Below are 21,624 nucleotides of genomic sequence, written 5' to 3'. Positions count from 1 at the left end.
AACACCGAGAAGCCAGTTTGCCGAATGTGTACGACTACAACAAACCTGCACGGCCACTTGAAACGCAGCAACCACTCGACAGTCCACACTCACCTCGCACTCACTTTTCCTTTGGTAAACAAGCCAGGCCAGGGTAAACCTAAAAATTTCCGTCTTTTTTATCGTCAACAACCTATTTTCCTCTGACTAAAATAGGACGATAGTGAGTCAAACCAAAGCCCGTTAACGAAAACAATGACAAAATTAACTGACAATTTAGTCAACGAAAATAATTTACAGAGACGAAATCCAATCATGTTTAATTTTGTCTTTAGGTGGGTGGGACAAGTTATGAATAGAGTAACATCCAATCACAGGAGCTGGCAGGAGAGGGTTGGGGGTGTATTACGGCGGGGATCCAATCAGAACTACAACTACAAAGAAATGGTGTTTAGATTTTTCACAAAAATGGGAAAGAATTCCACCTGAGAAGCTTAAAAAATTGGTCTCCTCAGTTGTCAAACATTTACTGAGTGTTGTTAAAAGGAAAGGCCATGTAACACAGTGGTAAAAATGCCCCTGTGCCAACTTTTTTGCACTGTGTTGCTGCCATTAAATTCTAAGTTAATGATTATATGCAAAAAAAAAATTAAGTTTCTCAGTTCGAACATTAAATATCTTGTCTTTGCAGTTTATTCAATTGAATTTAGGTTATAAATGATTTGCAAATCATTGTATTCTGTTTTTATTTATGGATTACACAACGTGCCAACTTCACTGGCTTTGGGTTTTGTACTTATTGAAATATTCATGGAGTGAATTTATTTTTTGAGATGCTCTGCAATAATAATTAATAAAAGTGCTTTTAATAGACCCCCCGCGACCCTGAAAGGGACAAGCGGTAGAAAATGGACGGATGGATGGGAAAAGTGCTTTTAAGACAACTTCAAAGATGCGTTGTCCGCCATACTTTATATTTTAGTTGACAAAATTGACTGTAATTTTAGTCCACTAAAATGTTGAGGAATATTGTTGACTAAAACTTGACTAAAACTAAATTAATTTAGATGACTAAATATGACTAAAACCAAAATACATTTTCGTCAAAAGACTATGACCTAAACTTAATTAAAAATAGCAGTCAAAATGAACACTGGTTTAAACAAAACAGTGGTTAATTACATTGCCAAAGACATGCTGCCATTCAATACTGTTATAAAACTATTTTAAAAAATAAAATAAAAATGTAAATCAATCAATCAATCAATGTTTATTTATATAGCCCTAAATCACAAGTGTCTCAAAGGGCTGTACAAGCCACAACGACATCCTCGGTACAGAGCCCACATACGGGCAAGGAAAAACTCACCCCAAATGTTGTCATATTGTCATGTCATGTTGGTGTTCCTCACTCGGAATCTGCCAAACTTATTTTAGTTTTGCATATGACCTGTTAATGCATCTGTTTAAACTGTAGTGTTCATTTTATTACTTTTGCACTTCAGTTTAAGAAGGTCTTAACTTGTCAGTTATTGTACAACTCTACCTCTGCCTACGTGTTTAATAAAAGTGCAACTTTTTTTATCAATACTTTATTTAGCTATTTAATTTACTGTTATGGTTGTAGGGGGCGCATTTGGCTTTTAGAGAATAAATTGTAAATGGGTTATACTTGTATAGCGCAATTCTACCTTCAAAGTACTCAAAGCGCTTTGACACTATTTCCACATTCACACACTGATGGCGGTGCTGCAATGCAAGGCCCTAACCACAGGACACAACAGACGTAACTAGGAAGCCAGGGATCGAACCCATAACCCTCAGGTTGCTGGCACGGCCGCTCTACCGACCTAACCACGCTTTCCCGTTATGTTAGTTGGCTTACATCCGTACACTCTGCCTGTAGTCAGTTATTGTCCCCTACCTAAAATATCAGTCAACGCCAGTTTCACTGACTACTGCCCTGTGGCTACACTGATCCCCAAGAAGTGCTTTAAGAAACAAGTTTGAAGGCACCTTATTTTAATGTTTCAAGCTGTTTTATTGTGTTCTGGTGCTCCTATTATTGGTCACTGAAAGGGTTTGTATTGCATTTACAATGACAATAAATCCGAATTCTGATTCTGATTTTTCAATGCAACACTGGCATGGAAAGGGTTAAGACCATTTAAAGATTCTCCCGTTAAAAATATTAGAAAAAATACGATTGATCTATTTATTTCCAAAGTTGCCACAATTTAGTCAAATCGAGGACCTTGCGGCTGACAGTCATTGTCAACAGATGCATGTTTACCACCTGCCAGGGGCTTAAAGGTACGCTACACTACAAATCTATAGTAAAAGCACAAGACAACACAAAAAGAAACAAACTGCACCTGCTTTACGGAGATTCCTGAAGATTTGAACTAACACTGAAAAGCTGCATATCGAGAAAATAAAACGGCTTCCTCCATTTGATTTCTTCCAATAATGCTGACACAGGGAAAGAAGGTGAGACAGAAATGTGCTGTGCCGGACATTCTTGACATACCAGGAAAAAATGCTTTTGTTCAGTTTTCTATTGACATAGCACATAGCCAGCTATTGCGGGGCATGCAGGTTAGTTACATGACACAGTGTTGCAACACGTGCTATGACAGTGCTGTTTCCAAACCTTTTCGCTTTTGCATGTTTTTTCGCCTCATTTAAACCAGCTGCTCCAATAGATCGATACAAAATATGAAATAAACTTGTGTGAGGCATCAGTCTTGACTTGACTTACAGTAACATAGGAAACATGGATGACCTTGACAATCGGTTACTTGGTAAACAGTGTAAACAGAGCCTTTCACATGCATTGAACCAAGAGTAAACATCTGCTTTTACATACAACAAGAGTGTTTACTCTCTGATTGTATAACTCGATGAGACACAAAGGGGACACGGATATGGAGCTAAAAAGGGCCAAAAGTTTTGTACTCGAAAAAACTAATTCTGAAACTGAAAAATAAAGCTTTGATGTTGAATTTTGAAAAATACTGTACATCAATGTATTCAAAATAAAAATAAATGCAAACATTTCATATTCAGGTTGTAGATCATTCGGGTTTATTCAGATTTCTTTTGAATACATTCTTTATTTAAATGTTCACGTTTCATATATTTTAATAATTATGTGTCAGATTCAAGTCTTACTTTTTCCAGTTACATATCATTCTTTTTCAGATTTAGACTTGTCTGGATTTCTGAATTGGGGTGTGTGATCAAATGAGAGAGGCATGGAATCATGACAGACAGCTTCGCAAAAACATAGGGGGTGTCCCCTTTTGTGTTGTCTTCATAGGATGTACACTAATGTAATGCTATTTATTTATTTGGTTTTGTGTATAAAACCAAGACAGGCACCACATCAAATTAATGACACAAAATGAATACGAAATAACTTTCTTTTTTTAAACTGTGATTATGTGACGATAAGCTACAATTTTAGCCAATGAATTTGTCTTGTCTCGTTGTCTCATGTCCTTTAGCCTCATTTATATTAGCATTCTAAATTTTACCTGCATGTTGAGCATCTGTTCTCCTATTCTTCATTCTTTATTTCACACATTTTCCCCACTTACTGCCACTCATTCTCACGCTCTATTTCTGGCGTCTCGTATTAGATGCCGAGCCGACACAGTGTGGAGAGCATACCTACCACAATTATGTTTATTTTGGGGAACAATTGAGAGATTCATGCATACACACAAAGGCAACTACATGTTACAAAATGAGCCCAAAATCACTAATATTAATGAATTTGGCAACATTGGTTTACTTGTCTCATAGTACACAGCTATGGTGTGTTCAAGGACGGCAAAATAAAGTGGAAAAAATTAAAGCTTGGCGAAGTACAGTTAAACAAAACAACATAAACATGCTAAAACAGCGGGTTTTTCTTACAGTATATTATTTTTTCAATAAAATATTTGCGGCCGTGATTCAGCGGTTGAGGACCTCTGATGTCGCCTACACAAAAGTAGTGAGTTGAATTGTTTTCGTCCCCACATTCACACTTTCCCTAGGGGAAAGTGCCCAACAAGAAAATCGGGCCAAAAGTCTGAATTTGTGAAAAAAATATTTGAATCCAAAAACAAAAAATCGAAAATTGAGAATAAAACTAAATTAAAACTGTGAAAACATATTTGAATAAAAAAAAAATAGACTCAAAAATCCAGATATAGGAAAGTCAAAAATGAAAAATATATTGAAAAATTACCAGAGTGAATCATAAATATACTAAACTTGAAAAAAATATGTGTGCACCTATTTTTATTTTGAATACACTGGTATTTTTCAGTTTTAGAAGTAAAAAAAACATTTTGTCCATCATTTTAGAAATGCATGGGCAGCACGGTGGAACAGGGGTTAGTGCATGTGCCTCACAATATGAAGGTCCTGTTTAGTCCTGGGTTCAATCCCGGGCTCGGGATCTTTCTGTGTGGAGTTTGCCTGTTCTCCCCGTGACTGCGCGGGTTCCCTGCGGGTACTCCGGCTTCCTCCCACTGCCAAAAACATGCACCTGGGGATAGGTTGATTGACAACACTAAATTGGCCCTAGTGTGTGAATGTGAGTGTGAATGTTGTCTGTCTATCTGTGTTGGCCCTGTGATGAGGTGGCGACATGTCCAGGGTGTACCCCGCCTTCCGCCCGAGTTCAGCTGAGATAGGCTCCAGCACCCCCCGCGACCCCAAAAGGGACAAGCGGTAGAAAAATGGATGGATGGATTTTAGAAATGCACTTCAGAGGGTCATAAAAACAGCCATGAAGATCACTGGCTGCTCTCTCCCCTCCCTGGATGAACTGTACAGTGCCAGGTGCCTCAAAAAGGCCCAAAACATCATAAGGGACCCATCTCACCCTGGACATAAACTTTTTGAACTGCTGCCCTCGGGCAGGAGATACAGGACAATAAAATGCCGGACAAACCGATTTAAGAACACTTTTTACCCGAGAGCAATAGTGTCGCTGAACACAAGACAATAATGACTGTGCATGTGAGCTGTATGCTTGGTATTTTTATGTATTTTAAGTATTTTTATCTATTTATCTAAGTTCTTATGTTTTTATGTGTTATTATGAATTTGCACTAAATTAGTTTTTGCTTACAATTTCGTTGTACAATGTACAATGACAAGAAAGATATATTCTATTCTATTTAGTTCCATACACACGTCAAACTTAGGAATTGGTGTAGTGTGTATTGCATCACATTATAAATCACTTGGTGTTTTCACTATTTAACTACCTGTTAGCTTGCAAAGAACCATACTTGATTACTTAAGCTGAAATGGATGCTTCATTACTTCGAACTTAGAGTCTCAGAACAGAGACGTGTTTTTGTTGCAAGCATGTGTATGCTCTATAACTTGGAGGGCAACTACAAACCCTGTTTCCATATGAGTTGGGAAATTGTGTTAGATGTAAATATAAACGGAATACAATGATTTGCAAATCATTTTCAACCCATATTCAGTTGAATATGCTACAAAGACAACATATTTGATGTACAAACTGATAAAAAATTTTTGTGCAAATAATCATTAACTTCAGAATTTGATGCCAGCAACACGTGACAAAGAAGTTGGGAAAGGTGGCAATAAATACTGATAAAGTTGAGGAATGCTCATCAAACACTAATTTGGAACATCCCACAGGTGAACAGGCAAATTGGGAACAGGTGGGTGCCATGATTGGGTATAAAAGTAGATTCCATGAAATGCTCAGTCATTCACAAACAAGGATGGGGCGAGGGTCACCAATTTGTCAACAAATGTGTGACCAAATTGTTGAACAGTTTAAGAAAACCTTTCTCAACCAGCTATTTCAAGGAATTTAGGGATTTCACCTTCTATGGTTCGTAATATCATCAAAGAATTCAGAGAATCTGGAGAAGTCACTGCACGTAAGCAGCTTAGCCCGTGACCTTCGATCCCTCAGGCTGTACTGCATCAACAAGCGACATCAGTGTGTAAAGGATATCACCACATGGGCTCAGGAACACTTCAGAAACCCACTGTCAGTAACTACAGTTGGTCGTTACATCAAGTGCAAGTTAAAACTCTCCTATGCAAGGCGAAAACCGTTTATCAACAACACCCAGAAATGCCGTCAGCTTCGCTGGGCCTGAGCTCATCTAAGATGGACTGATACAAAGTGGAAAAGTGTTCTGTGGTCTGACAAGTCCACATTTCAAATTGTTTTTGGGAACTGTGGACGTCGTGTCCTCCGGACCAAAGAGGAAAAGAACCATCTGCATTGTTATAGGCGCAAAGTTGAAAAGCCAGCATCTGTGATGGTATGGGGGTGTATTAGTGCCCAAGACATGGGTAACTTACACATCTGTGAAGGCGCCATTAATGCTGAAAGGTACATACAGGTTTTGGAGCAACATATGTTGCCATCCAAGCAACGTTACCATGGACGCCCCTGCTTATTTCAGCAAGACAACGCCAAGCCACGTGTTACATCAACGTGGCTTCATAGTAAAAAAGTGCGGGTACTAGACTTGCCTGCCTGTAGTCCAGACCTGTCTCCCATTGAAAATGTGTGGCGCATTATGAAGCCTAAAATACCACAACAGAGACCCCCGGACTGTTGAACAACTTAAGCTGTATATCAAGCAAGAATAGGAAAGAATTCCACCTGAGAAGCTTCAAAAATGTGTCTCCTCAGTTCCCAAACATTTACTGAGTGTTGTTAAAAGGAAAGGCCATGTAACACAGTGGTGAACATGCCCTTTCCCAACTACTTTGGCACGTGTTGCAGGCATGAAATTCTAAGTTAATTACTATTTGCAAAAAAAAAAAAAAGTTTATGAGTTTGAACATCAAATATCTTGTCTTTGTAGTGCATTCAATTGAATATGGGTTGAAAAGGATTTGCAAATCATTGTATTCCGTTTATATTTACATCTAACACAATTTCCCAACTCATATGGAAACGGGGTTTGTAATTTAATTGAGTGGTGGGGCTTTCAAATTAATGTTTTTATGTCTTCTTACCTATCTGAAGAAGCACTGGTGTGACCAAGGCAGTTTCCATGGCGTAGCAGAACTCCCGGCCAAACATCACTGCTCCGTGCATTACCCAGCGGTGCATAGGGATCGGCCTACGTACGTCCTCGTCCACTGCTTCTTCCGCATCTTTCTCGCTCTTGCAGTCGTTTGCATTTTCCATCGGTTTTCTCTTCGCTGGAGCTGCCACTTCTCCCATTACTGCTTCTCAATATAACTTTGTACAGTTAAACTGTGATTGACGCCCTAGATGGGAATATAAAAATATTCATGGTTTTATTTCCATCAATCACAAAGTCTAATCTACAGTATCCATTGATGGAGGGCACACCTGGAACTTCCTGATAGTAAAAAGGTGATCCTGTCCATTGTGCTCTTTGTTTGCAGAAAAAACGATTCAAATGTCTCATGACAATTAAAATCCAGCTCCAGTAAGGGATAATGGGTGTATATATAAATAATAATTTTGCCACACCTAGTGTATGTGTGACAATCATTGGTACTTTAACTTTATAAGTGTGTGTGTGTTTGTGTGTTAGCCAAAGTTCAGTTTTACAGTTATTATGTAACTCTAATTAGTTTCTGAAGGGGTGTCTGAAGCTTTTGGATTGCACAAGATTTGAGTGTGCAAGTCAGCATTGTGTCCAGGAGAGCCAAAGGGTGCTTGCTTGAAGCTTGACTCCTATGGCAACCTGTAGAGAAACAGACAGAACATTGCATTGCATAGACACCCACTAATTATTAGAGACTATCATCTTTCATATGCTAAATTTCTGCTCCAGTGCAACTTCAGTTATTTCCTGCACTTAAGAGTATCTCACAAAAGCGAGTACATCCACCACATTTCAGCAAGCATCTTTATTGTATCTTTCCAAAGACAATTCTATGAAAATGAACCATGGATGTACTTTAGAGCAGTGAGTGTACAGCTTGTATGTCAGTACTGTATACAGTATGTCAGAAGGGAGTACCAAAATAGACAGATAGTTTAAAGAGGAACTGCAATTTTTGGGGAATTGTGCCTATCATTCACAGTCATTATGACAGACAAGAACCCACGTCTTTTTTTTTTTTAGGATTCTAAAGATTTAAAAAAAAACGCTTGATAGGTGCGATTAATGGGTGTCCCCTATTATGCCTTCAAAGCCCTGTAAAAACAACTTCAAAACCTTCCATCAACATTTTGTATACACACTGTAAGTATATGTATGTATTTATATATATATATATATATATATATATATATATATATATATATATATATATATATATATATATATATACATATATATACATATATATATATATATATACATATATATATATATATATATATATATACATATATATATATATATATACATATATATATATATATATATATATATACATATATATATATATATACATATATATATATATATATATATATATACATATATATATATATATATATATATATATATATATATATATATATATATATATATATATATATATATATATATATATATATATATATATATATATATATATATATATATATATATATATATATTAGGGGTGTGGGGAAAAATCGATTCAAATTTGAATCGCGATTCTCACGTTGTGCGATTCAGAATCGATTCTAATTTTAAAAAAATAGATTTTTAATTTTTTTACAAATGTTTTTATTTTATTTTTTTTAAAACAACAAAACAATACACAGCAATACCATAACAATGCATGCCAATTCCAAAACCAAACCCGACCCAGCAACACTCAGAACTGCAATAAACAGAGCAATTGAGGAGACACAAACACGACACAGAACAAACCAAAAGTAGTGAAACAAAAATGAATATTATCAACAACAGTATCAATATTAGTTACAATTTCAACATAGCAGTGATTAAAAATCCCTCATTGACATTATCATTAGACATTTATAAAAAACAAAAAAAGAACAATAGTGTCACAGTGGCTTACACTTGCATCGCATCTCATAAACACACTGTGTCCAATATTTTCACAAAGATAAAATAAGTCATATTTTTGGTTCATTTAATAGTTAAAACAAATTTATATTATTGCAATCAGTTGATAAAACATTGTCCTTTACAATTATAAAAGCATTTTACAAAAATCTACTACTCTGCTTGCATGGCAGCAGACTGGGGTAGATGCTGCTGAAATCCTATGTATTGAATGAATAGAGAATCGTTTTGAATCGGGAAAAAAAATCGTTTTTGAATCGAGAATCGTGTTGAATTGAAAAAAAAAATCGATTTTGAATCAAATCGTGACCCCAAGAATCGACATTGAATCAAATCGTGGGACACCCAAAGATTCACAGCCCTAATCGATACAGTATACACTACCGTTCAAAAGTTTGGGGTCACCCAAACAATTTTGTGGAATAGCCTTCATTTCTAAGAACAAGAATAGACTGTCGAGTTTCAGATGAAAGTTCTCTTTTTCTGGCCATTTTGAGCGTTTAATTGACCCCACAAATGTGATGCTCCAGAAACTCAATCTGCTCAAAGGAAGGTCAGTTTTGTAGCTTCTGTAACGAGCTGAACTGTTTTCAGATGTGTGAACATGATTGCACAAGGGTTTTCTAATCATCAATTAGCCTTCTGAGCCAATGAGCAAACACATTGTACCATTAGAACACTGGAGTGATAGTTGCTGGAAATGGGCCTCTATACACCTATGTAGATATTGCACCAAAAACCAGACATTTGCAGCTAGAATAGTCATTTACCACATTAGCAATGTATAGAGTGTATTTCTTTAAAGTTAAGACTAGTTTAAAGTTATCTTCATTGAAAAGTACAGTGCTTTTCCTTCAAAAATAAGGACATTTCAATGTGACCCCAGACTTTTGAACGGTAGTGTATATATATATATATATATATATATATATATATATATATATATATATATATATATATATATATATATATATATATATATATTAGGGCTGTGAATCTTTGCGATGCAAGTGTAAGCCACTGTGACACCATTGTTCATTTATTTTTATTTTTATAAATGTCTAATGATAATGTCAATGAGGGATTTTTAATGACTGATATGTTGAAATTGTAACTAATATTGATACTGTTGTTGATAATATTCATTTTTGTTTCACTACTTTTGGTTTGTTCTGTGTCGTGTTTGTGTCTCCTCTCAATTGCTCTGTTTATTGCAGTTCTGAGTGTTGCTGGGTCGGGTTTGGTTTTGGAATTGGATTGCATTGTTATGGTATTGCTGTGTATTGTTTTGTTGGATTGATTAATTTAAAAAAAATAAAATAAAACAAATAAAAATAAATAAAAAATAAAAAAAATAAATAAAATAAATCGATTTAAAAAAAAAAAGAGAATCGATTCTGAATCGCACAACGTGAGAATCGCGATTCGAATTTGAATCGATTTTTTCCCACACCCCTAATATATATATATATATATATATATATATATATATATATATAGGCGTGGCGAAGTTGGTAGAGTGGCTGTGCCAGCAATCGGAGTGTTGCTGGTTACTGGGGTTCAATTCCCACCTTCTACCTTCCTAGTCACGTCCGTTGTGTCCTTGGGCAAGACACTTCACCCTTTGCCTCTGATGGCTGCTGGTTAGCGCCTTGCATGGCAGCTCCCGCCATCAGTGTGTGAATGTGTGTGTGAATGGGTAAATGTGGAAATACTGTCAAAGCGCTTTGAGTACCTTGAAGGTAGAAAAGCGCTATACAAGTACAACCCATTTATCATTTATTATAATTTATATATATATATATATATATATATATATATATATATATATATATATATATATATATATATATATATATAAAATCACGTACAATATTTACTAAGGGTGTAAGGATTAATCAATATATCGATTTATATTCCTTAGATTCAACTACATCGATCTGTGCTCAGCATGATTGCCTTCCAAAAAGATAGGTATCAATCAAAGATTGATTTTTATCAACACCAGAAAAAGGAAAACATTGGATTTAAGAACACCAGACTTTATATGAAGTTTAGCACTTTTAATGATGAAAGCGTTAATCGTTATTCAAGTCTGTCTGCCCGTCTGTGGCTTCATCAAAGCAAAAATGGCAAATATCTTCAGCGGTCGAGAAAGGTAACAACAAATACAAATGGTAAAAGACAACATCATACATCATAACACAAAACACCTTCAGCTACACCACAATTGCAAAAGCCACAATAAATACTAACACCATACAATAATGTAAAACGGCAACACAACTTTAAGCCACAAAGGACGCGACCGACACAACAGAAGTGACAGCAGAGCAGAACAGTGACGCACCGACTTCCGGAACTCAACACAATGAAGCCACAACACAACAACTGGTACCCAAAGAAAAGGTATTTCATCAGAAGCAAATAAGTGCAAGATATGGATGAAGGAGGCTATTGAAATTAGGAAGCAAGGGACCAACACTATCAACAGGTATGAGAGGGCATATGCTTCTGCACACCTGGGACCATGTCCCTCAATGGCGACACCAGGGCGGAGAACAGGGATTGTATAGCCGGGTCGGTAACAGTAGATTTAGCAGGTAAATCTACTCTTAAAATGTTGGTTACTGCACTTTATTGAAAATTGCTTGAATGTTTAAAATGTGAGCCGAAAGAAGTTCCTCTTGTTAATTCAACCTAAAGTGTTGGTTGCACTTTATTCAAATAAGATGTGAATGCATTGGCCATTAAACTGTTGTTTAAATGTTTTTTTGTATCCATAATTAATTTATATCTAATCTCCATACAAGAAATAACAGGAATATAGGAAACTTTACCTGCAGTGTCCAGTATCCAGTATTTATCTCACAGTCACACTGCTTGATTTTTTTTTTTTCTAAAAAGTTTCTGAACCAATTACAACTCACTGAATCTTTTCGAATCTGATCATATTGCTGAAAAAATATTGCCCCTGAATTGTATCGGCAACCACAAATTCAGAATCGAATCGTTGTTAAAACGAATGATTAGATCCCTAATATTTACCATATTTTGGTCACTTTGAGCATTACCTGGGCGCATTGATTTCAGTGCCCATAGCAACGCACTTCCTACTTCCGGCAACAAACGTGTGTGTGTTCTAATCATGGCAGACGTGGTACTAAACGCCAAAGACTACTATTTTTGGACAAATGAGGATTCACAACCTTATCTTTTTTAACCTGAATATGCAGAGGATGAACTACTGGCTGTAGCTAAGAAGAGAAGGTGAAACGTAAAAGCGGACGGAAAGCCGAGAGAGTCAGGATCAACATGACTTGATGTTGTAAATGTGGAGCTTGGAGCCAAGTTATGCAGACAGAAATGGAGAGCTTCTGCAAAATGGCAAATAATGTCCTTTTCGATGGAAAGGCTTTTTGTATCTGGCAAGGACGACGCTGCCTAAAGAAACTGCATTACAACAAAAGATGAACTGTTTGTGCTAACAAACCCTGCAGTAGTAGAAACTTTTTTTCCACCCACCCAAAATGAAATGGAAACGCCCCTGGCCAGCTTGACCAAACGGACAACTGTCTATCGAGTAAATCGACCTAATATTAATCATGATACATGCAGCACATCATGCTTGTTATTACAACTACATACTCTGTCGAGCTGGCTGTGGCAAACAAAACATGAAATGTGGGCTAATACTTACCAGATATTGTAAAATAACTATTCATGTTTTTCAGTGCATTACAAAATCGATTCAGCTGCTGACGTAGAAGCTAGCTTTCCTCTTGCCAATGCCGTAGCAGTGTGGGTGTGTCTGAGCAAGGCGATGAAGAAAAACAGTTCCTCAATGTTCGCTCTTACAATGACAATGTCGCTGCAGCTTGGGTAATACGCAGGTTACAGAATGTAAATAAGGTATTGGCATCTGGCATAACACAAAGGTAAATATTGTGAACACCATTATCAGTGTGCAGTTTGATAGCAGCTGGAATAAAGGTCCTTCTGAAGCGTTCAGACTTGTACCTGGCACTGAAGGTGCATCTAGGGCTTGAAAGGGGTGGGAGGAGTTACTCATGATGGTCTGGTTCTTTGAGAGCATCTTGAGAGCATCAGGGACAGCATGGCTCAGATAGTTGACCCCTAACCCAATAGTTGTGGGTTAGATCCTCAGTCCCCCAAGGCTAGGACCATGCTGAAGTATTTTTGAGCAAGATACTGAATACCCAGTTGAACTGAAGCCCACTGATGCTGCATCATCAGTAGGTTAAAGTGGTAAAAGTGTCAAAGCACTATGAGTTTGATGATGGTTTCCCTATACTCCTCCTCCTTATCCCGTCTGGTCAGGCCAATAATCACTGTATCACAGCTGGTGATACAGCGATTGGTGGCAACGGCACAAACATTGTTCCCCGTGCTCTCAGGATGGTGTCTGCAGGTCTTTAGGCAAGGCCTTTTCCACGCACCACTGGACCAGAGATGCATACACCTTCATCCTCATCATCTTCTTACCCAGAAGCACAGGTCGGATATAAAACGTGAAATAAAACAAAAATTAATCTCACTGTGGCATCAGGTATGTTCGGTTGGTATGTGAACTGTAGGGCATCCATGTGAGGTGCCTTATGAGGGAGGACCAGCCTCTCTAGCACCTTCATTATATGAGAGGTGAACCCCATAGTCCTTGTTGTCTGTGGGATTACCAAGCAATATGTTTCCAAAAGTTTCGGGACCTTCTGAGGCGCAGGCACATATTAAGCAGCTCTACTAAAATCCCACAGTTTAGCAGAGCAGTGGCCTTATGTACAAAAAAGTACAAAGCTTGCGTATGCACAAAAATCTGCCGTACGCCCTTTTTCATGGCAAAGTTGAGATGTATCAAAACTGACGTTGACGTGGAAATGTCCACTGCCTAACGGCAACTACATAGCTGTTGTACGGACATTTCTACAGGTGCGGATACTTTAGCTACACACATAATATAAAAGAAAAATTCACACAACTAAGCTCGCTGTGACCAGCAGGCTATTATAGGAGCACAATTTGTTTTAAATTACACAAATTAGTAGATTGCGATTTAACAAACAAATCTGCTTGGATTTGTGCGTGCGAACAACTTCATACATCTGAATTTTTACTGCCGTACGCCATTTTCTGACTTAGATCGTAAGTTCATTTTACTAGGAAAGCTATGCAGCTCTCTGTACTTGAGGCCCCAGGTCTTCAGCAGCATATAACTGTTTTTTTCAGGTCCCACAGCATTAACTGGTTGCAGACAGTGTAACTCCCTTTTGACCTGGGTTGCAGAGAGAGACTCCCACTGAAGGAGTCTAACAGTTTGGAAACTGAGCAGATGGTGAGGACAAGCTATAGGGTGGGAGGAGCGATGGAAGTGGGCTCAGCACCTGGACTGGAAGGACCAAGATTGCAAGGGGGCTGTAAAATATGTTAAAAATATGTTTAGATCCTTAATGACCAGACACTTATTATCAGACAGACACTTATCATTATCAGACAGCGATCTTCCTTTTTGCTTTGTCTGTAATGTTCCTCATACCAGCCTACACCTGCCTGACTTTGTCCTACTGCAGCTGTTGTTACAATTTGCGACTCGCTCTTCAAATCCTCTGCTTTCTTTTCCATCCCTATTTTACCCGGCACTAGTCTCTCGATGTCTCACCCACAGTAGCTCTCACCACAGAGATCATGTCTTACCCCAAACTTTCCGGCATGTATGCCAGAACAGCAGTGTCTTGGGCGCATTTCCTAGACCTCCTCTACTTTATTTGGCACATACTGTAGTAGATAGTCGACAGCACAATTTAAGATAGTATAAAAGACAAAGATATATTACAAACCCCGTTTCCATATGAGTTGGGAAATCGTGTTAGATGTAAATATAAACTGAATACAATGATTTGCAAATCCTTTTCAACCCATATTCAATTGAATGCACCACAAAGACAAGATATTTGATGTTCAAACTCATAAACTTTATTTTTTTTTGCAAATAATAATTAACTTAGAATTTCATGGCTGCAACATGTGCCAAAGTAGTTGGGAAAGGGCATGTTCACCACTGTGTTACATGGCCTTTCCTTTTAACAACACTCAGTAAACGTTTGGGAACTGACAATACACGTTTTTTAAGCTTCTCAGATGGAATTCTTTCCCATTCTTGCTTGATTTACAGCTTAAGTTGTTCAACAGTCCGGGGGTCTCCGTTGTAGTATGTTAGGCTTCATAATGCGCCACACATTTTCAATGGGAGACAGGTCTGGACTACAGGCAGGCCAGTCTAGTACCTGCACTCTTTTACTATGAAGCCACGTTGATGTAACACGTGGCTTGGCATTGTCTTGCTGAAATAAGCAGGGGCGTCCATGGTAACGTTGCTTGGATGGCAACATATGTTGTTCCAAAACCTGTATGTACCTTTCAAGATTAATGGCGCCTTCACAGATGTGTAAGTTACCCATGTCTTGGGCACTAATACACCCCCATACCATCACAGATGCTGGTTTTTCAACTTTGCGCCTATAACAATCTGGATGGTTCTTTTCCTCTTTGGTCCGGAGGACACAAGGTCCACAGTTTCCAAAAACAATTTGAAATGTGGACTCGTCAGACCACAGAACACTTTTCCACTTTGTATCAGTCCATCTTAGATGAGCTCAGGCCCAGCGAAGCCGACGGCGTTTCTGAGTGTTGTTGATAAACGGTTTTCGCCTTGCATAGGAGAGTTTTAACTTGCACTTACAGATGTAGCGACCAACTGTAGTTACTGACAGTGGGTTTCTGAAGTGTTCCTGAGCCCATGTGGTGATAACCTTTACACACTGATGTCGCTTGTTGATGCAGTACAGCCTGAGGGATCGAAGGTCACAGGCTTAGCTGCTTACGTGCAGTGATTTCTCCAGATTCTCTGAACCCTTTGATGATATTACGGACCATAGATGGTGAAATCCCTAAATTCCTTGCAATAGCTGGTAGAGAAAGGTTTTTCTTAAACTGTTCAACAATTTGCTCACACATTTGTTGACAAAGTGGTGACCCTCGCCCCATCCTTGTTTGTGAATGACTGAGCATTTCATGGAATCTACTTTTATACCCAATCATGGCACCCACCTGTTCCTAATTTGCCTGTTCACCTGTGGGATGTTCCAAATAAGTGTTTGATGAGCATTCTTCAACTTTATCAGTATTTATTGCCACCTTTCCCAACTTCTTTGTCACGTGTTGCTGGCATCAAATTCTAAAGTTAATGATTATTTGCAACAAACTGAATATGGGTTGAAAATGATTTGCAGATCATTGTATTCCGTTTATATTTACATCTAACACAATTTCCCAACTCATATGGAAACGGGGTTTGTAGTATGGGTATAAAAAGATAATTAAGAAGAGAGGGGTGACACTTTTTCCAAGAGATATTTGTTTCTCGCCTACAGTTAAGCACGGTGGTGGTAGCGTCACGGTTCGAAGCTGCATGATTCTTGCCAACAGTCAAGAGCTGCTGTTCATTAAGGGAAACATTAAGTCCAATTTTGTACTGTGATATTGTGAGCCCCCCTTTTGGAAAGTGGGCCACATGGCAATTATCCAAAACCCAAACTCTCATCCAAGATGACAAGTGCCTTGCTGAAGAAGCTGAAGTGGAAGACAAAGATATGGCATCCTTAAGCGGGAGGAAGGAGGAGAGGAGGGGGTGGGGGGTGTAAAGTGTCTAACATCAACCAGGGATGTCATCATGGAGGAGTGAAAGATCCATCTATCCTTTCATTTTCTACCGCTTGTCCCTCTCGGGGTTGTGGGGGTGCTGGAGCCTATCGCAGCTACACCCTGATGATTCCAGTAAAAAAACATGTGTAGCTTTGTTCAATTCCATTTTTCAGGAGGATTGATAAAGCAGTGCTACGTAACAAAGGTACCTAGACTAAATAGTCACACTTTGAACACAATTTGGACATGAGGCGTACTCACTTGTGCTGCTATAGGATAGCAAATCTATAATCTTTTCGAAGCTAAAGCATATTCAAGCTTCATTTCTATAGAATTGTCCCTTGAGAGGATATGGTAAACAAGTTTGCTTAAATGTGACAGTGTGCATATTTTTTTAAATTTTTTTACAAACTGTAGTTACCATGCAAACGCTGTTATACAAGGCAGTAAAAGTTGCATGCAAAATTAATGCCCTTTTCTGGATAAACCAGTGGTTCCTAAAGTGGGTGTGGCGCAACAATGTGGGGGCGTTAAGCGGTATTGGGGTCGAGGGACAACGATGGATAAACAAAACTCAAAAGACAAAGAAGAAAGGCTTAAAGAAAAAAGGCTTAAATGTTACTAATAACCAATAACTAACAATACCATAACATGTGTCTTTAAATGTGTATCACTTTCCTAACCTTAGACTGCGTATCTTGGGCTCAAAAATGTTGGTGACCACTGAGTCTTGATTGATTTTTGTTTAAGTTTAACCCTCACACATGCAGTAGATGCTGCCATTCCGTTTTTGGCAAATATCAGATAAATTCTAAAAAAATACATGTACTTGACTGCAAACAACGCTATTGACAGATTGTTCTCACACTGTATTTTTGTCTACACACACAGCGTGTATTTGGGAGGGCCCAAAGCCATATTTTTATGTTCCAAAAGGGGGACACAGCAAAAAAGTTTGAGAACCACTGCGATAATTAGACAACCTTGGAGCCTGATTTTACATTAAAGTTAGTTTGCATTTGCTCATTTTTACTCCTCATGTCCTGAGGTTTATATTACAGCAGTTGAAAGTTGTCATGAAAGCTAAAAATGGCAAAGATTAATTAATGTCTCTCGTTGTATAACACGTGACTAATACCAGGCAAATGTCAAGATAGGATGATGTCAAAATGTAAGCACAATGCTTGAAATACAAAGCATTTGTTCAATATTTTAGTAGTTTGTAAACTTAAATGCCCTTAAAGCAAGTGGACAAAAAACTATCCCAATTTGTATCTCATAAAGACTAAACCTGACTCAATTTGTGGTGTGCAATCTGTTTCTTTACTATTGCTATAGTTGTTAGTAGCCACAATGCGTGTGTATTTTTGGCTCTATGGTTATTTTCACACTTGTGGGGTTAATTTGTATCTTTATTACGAAAAAAAAAATTTGGACAATGTATTTAGAATATATATTTTTTTGGTATTTGACTTTTGTGTAGTGATTTTTCTTATATCAAGCTACGCTGACAATTTATTGAATAAAAAATTGTAAGCAAGATTTGTGTGTTTAAAAATTGAGTTTGTTAAAATCAGTGTTGGGACTAACGCGTTACAAAGTAACGTGTTACTGTAACGCCGTTAGTTTCGCCGGTAACTAGTAATCTAACGCGTTATTTTTTTATATTCAGTAACTCAGTTACCGTTACTACATGATGCGTTACTGCGTTACTTTACGTTATTTTTTATGTAGTATCGGCTAGAAACAGAAGCGCTGCGGTGTCTTTCTTCTGAATCTTCCTCTGTCACCCGCCGGAGAGAAAAAAAGAGGCGTGTGTGTGTGTGTCTGGGTGTGGCTGTGGGTGTGGGGAGGAGGGTGGGGGGCGTGTCTTCGGTTCGGCACACACGTGATCCGCGGTTTGATATATGAAACAAAAAAAAAAAGGTGTCCGCACGTTCAGTCCACACACAGCGTGGTCATGGCGAGCGGAGTAACGGAGGAGCTTGAACGCCCCGCGCCATTTAATCGGTGTGTTTATAGGTGCAGACTCGGTTGTGCAAAACGAGGCTTTTAAACACATGCTGAACGTGCTTGAGCCACGTTACGACATCCCGTCGCGCAACCACTTCAGCGATAAGATTTTGCCAGATCTTTATGAGCAGGAGAAGAAAAAAGTTGTGGATGAACTATCCCGAGCATCATCTGTTGCACTCATGACAGAAGGGTGGACGTCCTGGGGAACTATGTGACGATAAGCGCTCACTTCATCACAGCAGACTGGCAGATGAGAAGACACGCCCCCTCTACGAGAGTCCCCTTGCGCAGGTACTGACACAAGCAGTGGAGGAATGGAGGATAAAAATATCCAAGTCACGTGATAATGCCAAAAATCAAACAATTGCAGTGAATGAGGCAGGACTGGGACCACTTGTAGTGCCATCCATCCATCCATTTTCTACCGCTTATTCCCTTCGGGGTCGCGGGGGGCGCTGGAGCCTATCTCAGCTACAATCGGGCGGAAGGCGGGGTACACCCTGGACAAGTCGCCACCTCATCGCAGGGCCACTTGTAGTGGAAGTAGTGAATTTGGCATCACATCTCAGTCAATAGGATGGAGCGCCTCCTTGGGAGGATCAGGAAGGAGGTTACCTACTTCCACCAAAGCACAACAGCTGCTCATGTGCTTAAGACAAAGCAAGAAATGCTAAAGCTGCCTACTCATAAAGCTCATACATGATGTCCCAACAAGGTGGAACTCCACTTATGATATGTTGGAGCAGCAGGCAGCTATATACTCTGCATTGACCCACAACACCCTGCAGACAAATGTCAAAGACATCATCAACCTGTCTGATGATGTGAGAGTGGCAGAGGAGGTCCTCCAGGTGCTTCAACCCCTCAAAAGTGTTACATCTCTACTGAGCACTGAAACTTCACCATCTGTGTCGAAGATCCTGCCACTGAAAACAAGGATTCTACAATCCATGGCTCCAAGTGTGGAAGACAGCAGCATCACTCCAGATGTCAGGCTTTTTTCACTATCTATGTTTCAAGGAAGATGATGTGCCTTCTTATGTTGCACTTTCAGTTGTTTTTTATTAATGGTCATTGGTCCAAGTTTAAAGAAAGGAGAAATGCCTTTTTATGTTGCACTGTTTTTCATTAATTATGTTAAAAGGAAAATAAAAATGCATGTCAAGTTGATCAACAGATTGTATTATTCTCCAGTGCAATAACAGTACTGAAATGAAGGCTAAAAGGGCATTAATGGGAGCTTTAAAAAAAAAAGAAGAAAAAAAGAAGTAACTAAATAGTTACTTTTCACAGTAACACATTACTTTTTGGTGTAAGTAACTGAGTTAGTAACTGAGTTACTTTTGAAATTAAGTAACTAGTAATTGTAACTAGTTACTGGTTTTCAGTAACTAACCCAACACTGGTTAAAATACAGTGCTCTAAAGATCTATTTGTTAAAATACAGTGTTTCAGTGAAAAAAAATCAGTGCAGAAATATTTGTTGCTTCAAAACTAAAGACTCCATCCATTTTCTACCGTTTGTCCCTTTCGGGGCCATGGGGGCTGGAGCCTATCCCAGCTGCACTCGGGCAGAAGGCGGCGTACACCCTGGAAAAGTTGCCACCTCATCGCAGGGCCAACACAGATAGACAGACAACATTCACACACTAGGGCCAATTTTGTGTTGCTAATCGGCCTATCCCCAGGTGCATGTCTTTAGAGGTGGGAGGAAGCCGGAGTACCCCGAGGGAACCCACGCAGTCACGGGGAGAACATGCAAACTCCACACAGAAAGACCCTGAATCCGGGAAACGAACCCAGGACCTTCTCATTGTGAGGCACCAGAACTAACAACTGCGCCACCGTGCTGCCAACTTAAGACTTACTTGAGGTGAATTAAGACTGAAGCACTGCATTTGCTGGATCTGAGATTGATTGTTTCAGTCTTAATTTGCTGGAAGAGGGTCTTGAGTTTTGAAGCAACAAATTTTTCTGCACCAATTTTTTTTTTTACACTAAATTTCAAAACACTGTACACTAACAAACTGAATTTTTAAACACACAAATTTTGCTCACATTTTGTATTCAATGAAGTTGTCAGCATAATTTGATGTAAAACTAAATTCACAAAATTCAAACGCAAAAAAGACACAAATTAAACTCCATAAACTGTTTCTCTTTGCCATCACTTACACCGTCTACTTGTGTGGTAGCAAAGACTAACACAGCTCAATTTGTGGTGTACATTCTGTTATTATTATGATAGACGTTACTACGTTGTACTTCAGGACAGACTTTTTTGCATTTCCAGTTCCGTGGTTAGCGTCACATTTTTTTGTTGTCACTGGTATCCTGTGTAGCATCACAAAGAACAGATACATTTTGTTTTTCAATTTTTATTGCTGACTTTAGCAACATGCTATTGATAAGCAATAACAGTTTTAATATGTTTCTTCTTGTCTCAATCATTTGTGCTACAGTTGTGCTGGCTTGTGCTGTAAACATTTTTCGTCTGTACCGTTACAGTGTTTAAGTTATTCTAAAATACATTTTCTGACTCGTGACGTCATCCATCCCCAAATGTGTGTCCCATTCGTTTGTGCTGCAATTTATTTTGTCTATTATAGATTTTCTGTTCACATTTCATTATTCTTAACTAGCCTTCCTAGCCACCTAGTCAAAACCTCCCCAAACATGTCCCATTTGTTTGTGCTGCAATTTTTTTGGTCAAACTATTATGGCAGCACGGTGGCACAGGGGTTTGATTGATTGATTGAAACTTTTATTAGTAGATTGCACAGTGCAGTACATATTCCGTACAATTGACCACTAAATGGTAACACCTGAATAATTTTTTTAACTTGTTTAAGTCGGGGTCCACTTAAATGGATTCATGATACAGATATATACCATCATC

General features: G+C 38.4%; 1 protein-coding gene across 5 annotated transcripts in view; it reads right to left on the bottom strand.

Annotated features, from left to right (window-relative positions):
- Positions 1-21,624, bottom strand: part of LOC133659964 (solute carrier family 45 member 4-like) — a 65,439-nt gene that overhangs the window by 41,503 nt on the left and 2,312 nt on the right. For 3 of the 5 annotated variants that reach the window (XM_062062914.1, XM_062062913.1, XM_062062912.1), the window contains exons 3-4: positions 7,349-7,709; positions 7,006-7,263 (exon numbers count right to left, since the gene is read on the bottom strand). In XM_062062914.1, the coding sequence (XP_061918898.1) occupies positions 7,006-7,216 (211 nt within the window). In that variant the 5' untranslated portion in view covers positions 7,217-7,263; positions 7,349-7,709. Of the gene's footprint in view, positions 1-45; positions 308-7,005; positions 7,264-7,348; positions 7,710-21,624 lie in introns of those variants that run through there. The other 2 variants (XM_062062916.1, XM_062062917.1) reach the window with 2 other exon arrangements.

This window comes from Entelurus aequoreus, linkage group LG11, assembly GCF_033978785.1.
Source record: "Entelurus aequoreus isolate RoL-2023_Sb linkage group LG11, RoL_Eaeq_v1.1, whole genome shotgun sequence".
In the NCBI taxonomy this organism is placed as follows: domain Eukaryota; kingdom Metazoa; phylum Chordata; class Actinopteri; order Syngnathiformes; family Syngnathidae; genus Entelurus; species Entelurus aequoreus.
The sequence above is the reverse complement of the archived record's forward strand: the minus strand, read 5'-3'. Positions and strand labels throughout refer to the sequence as shown.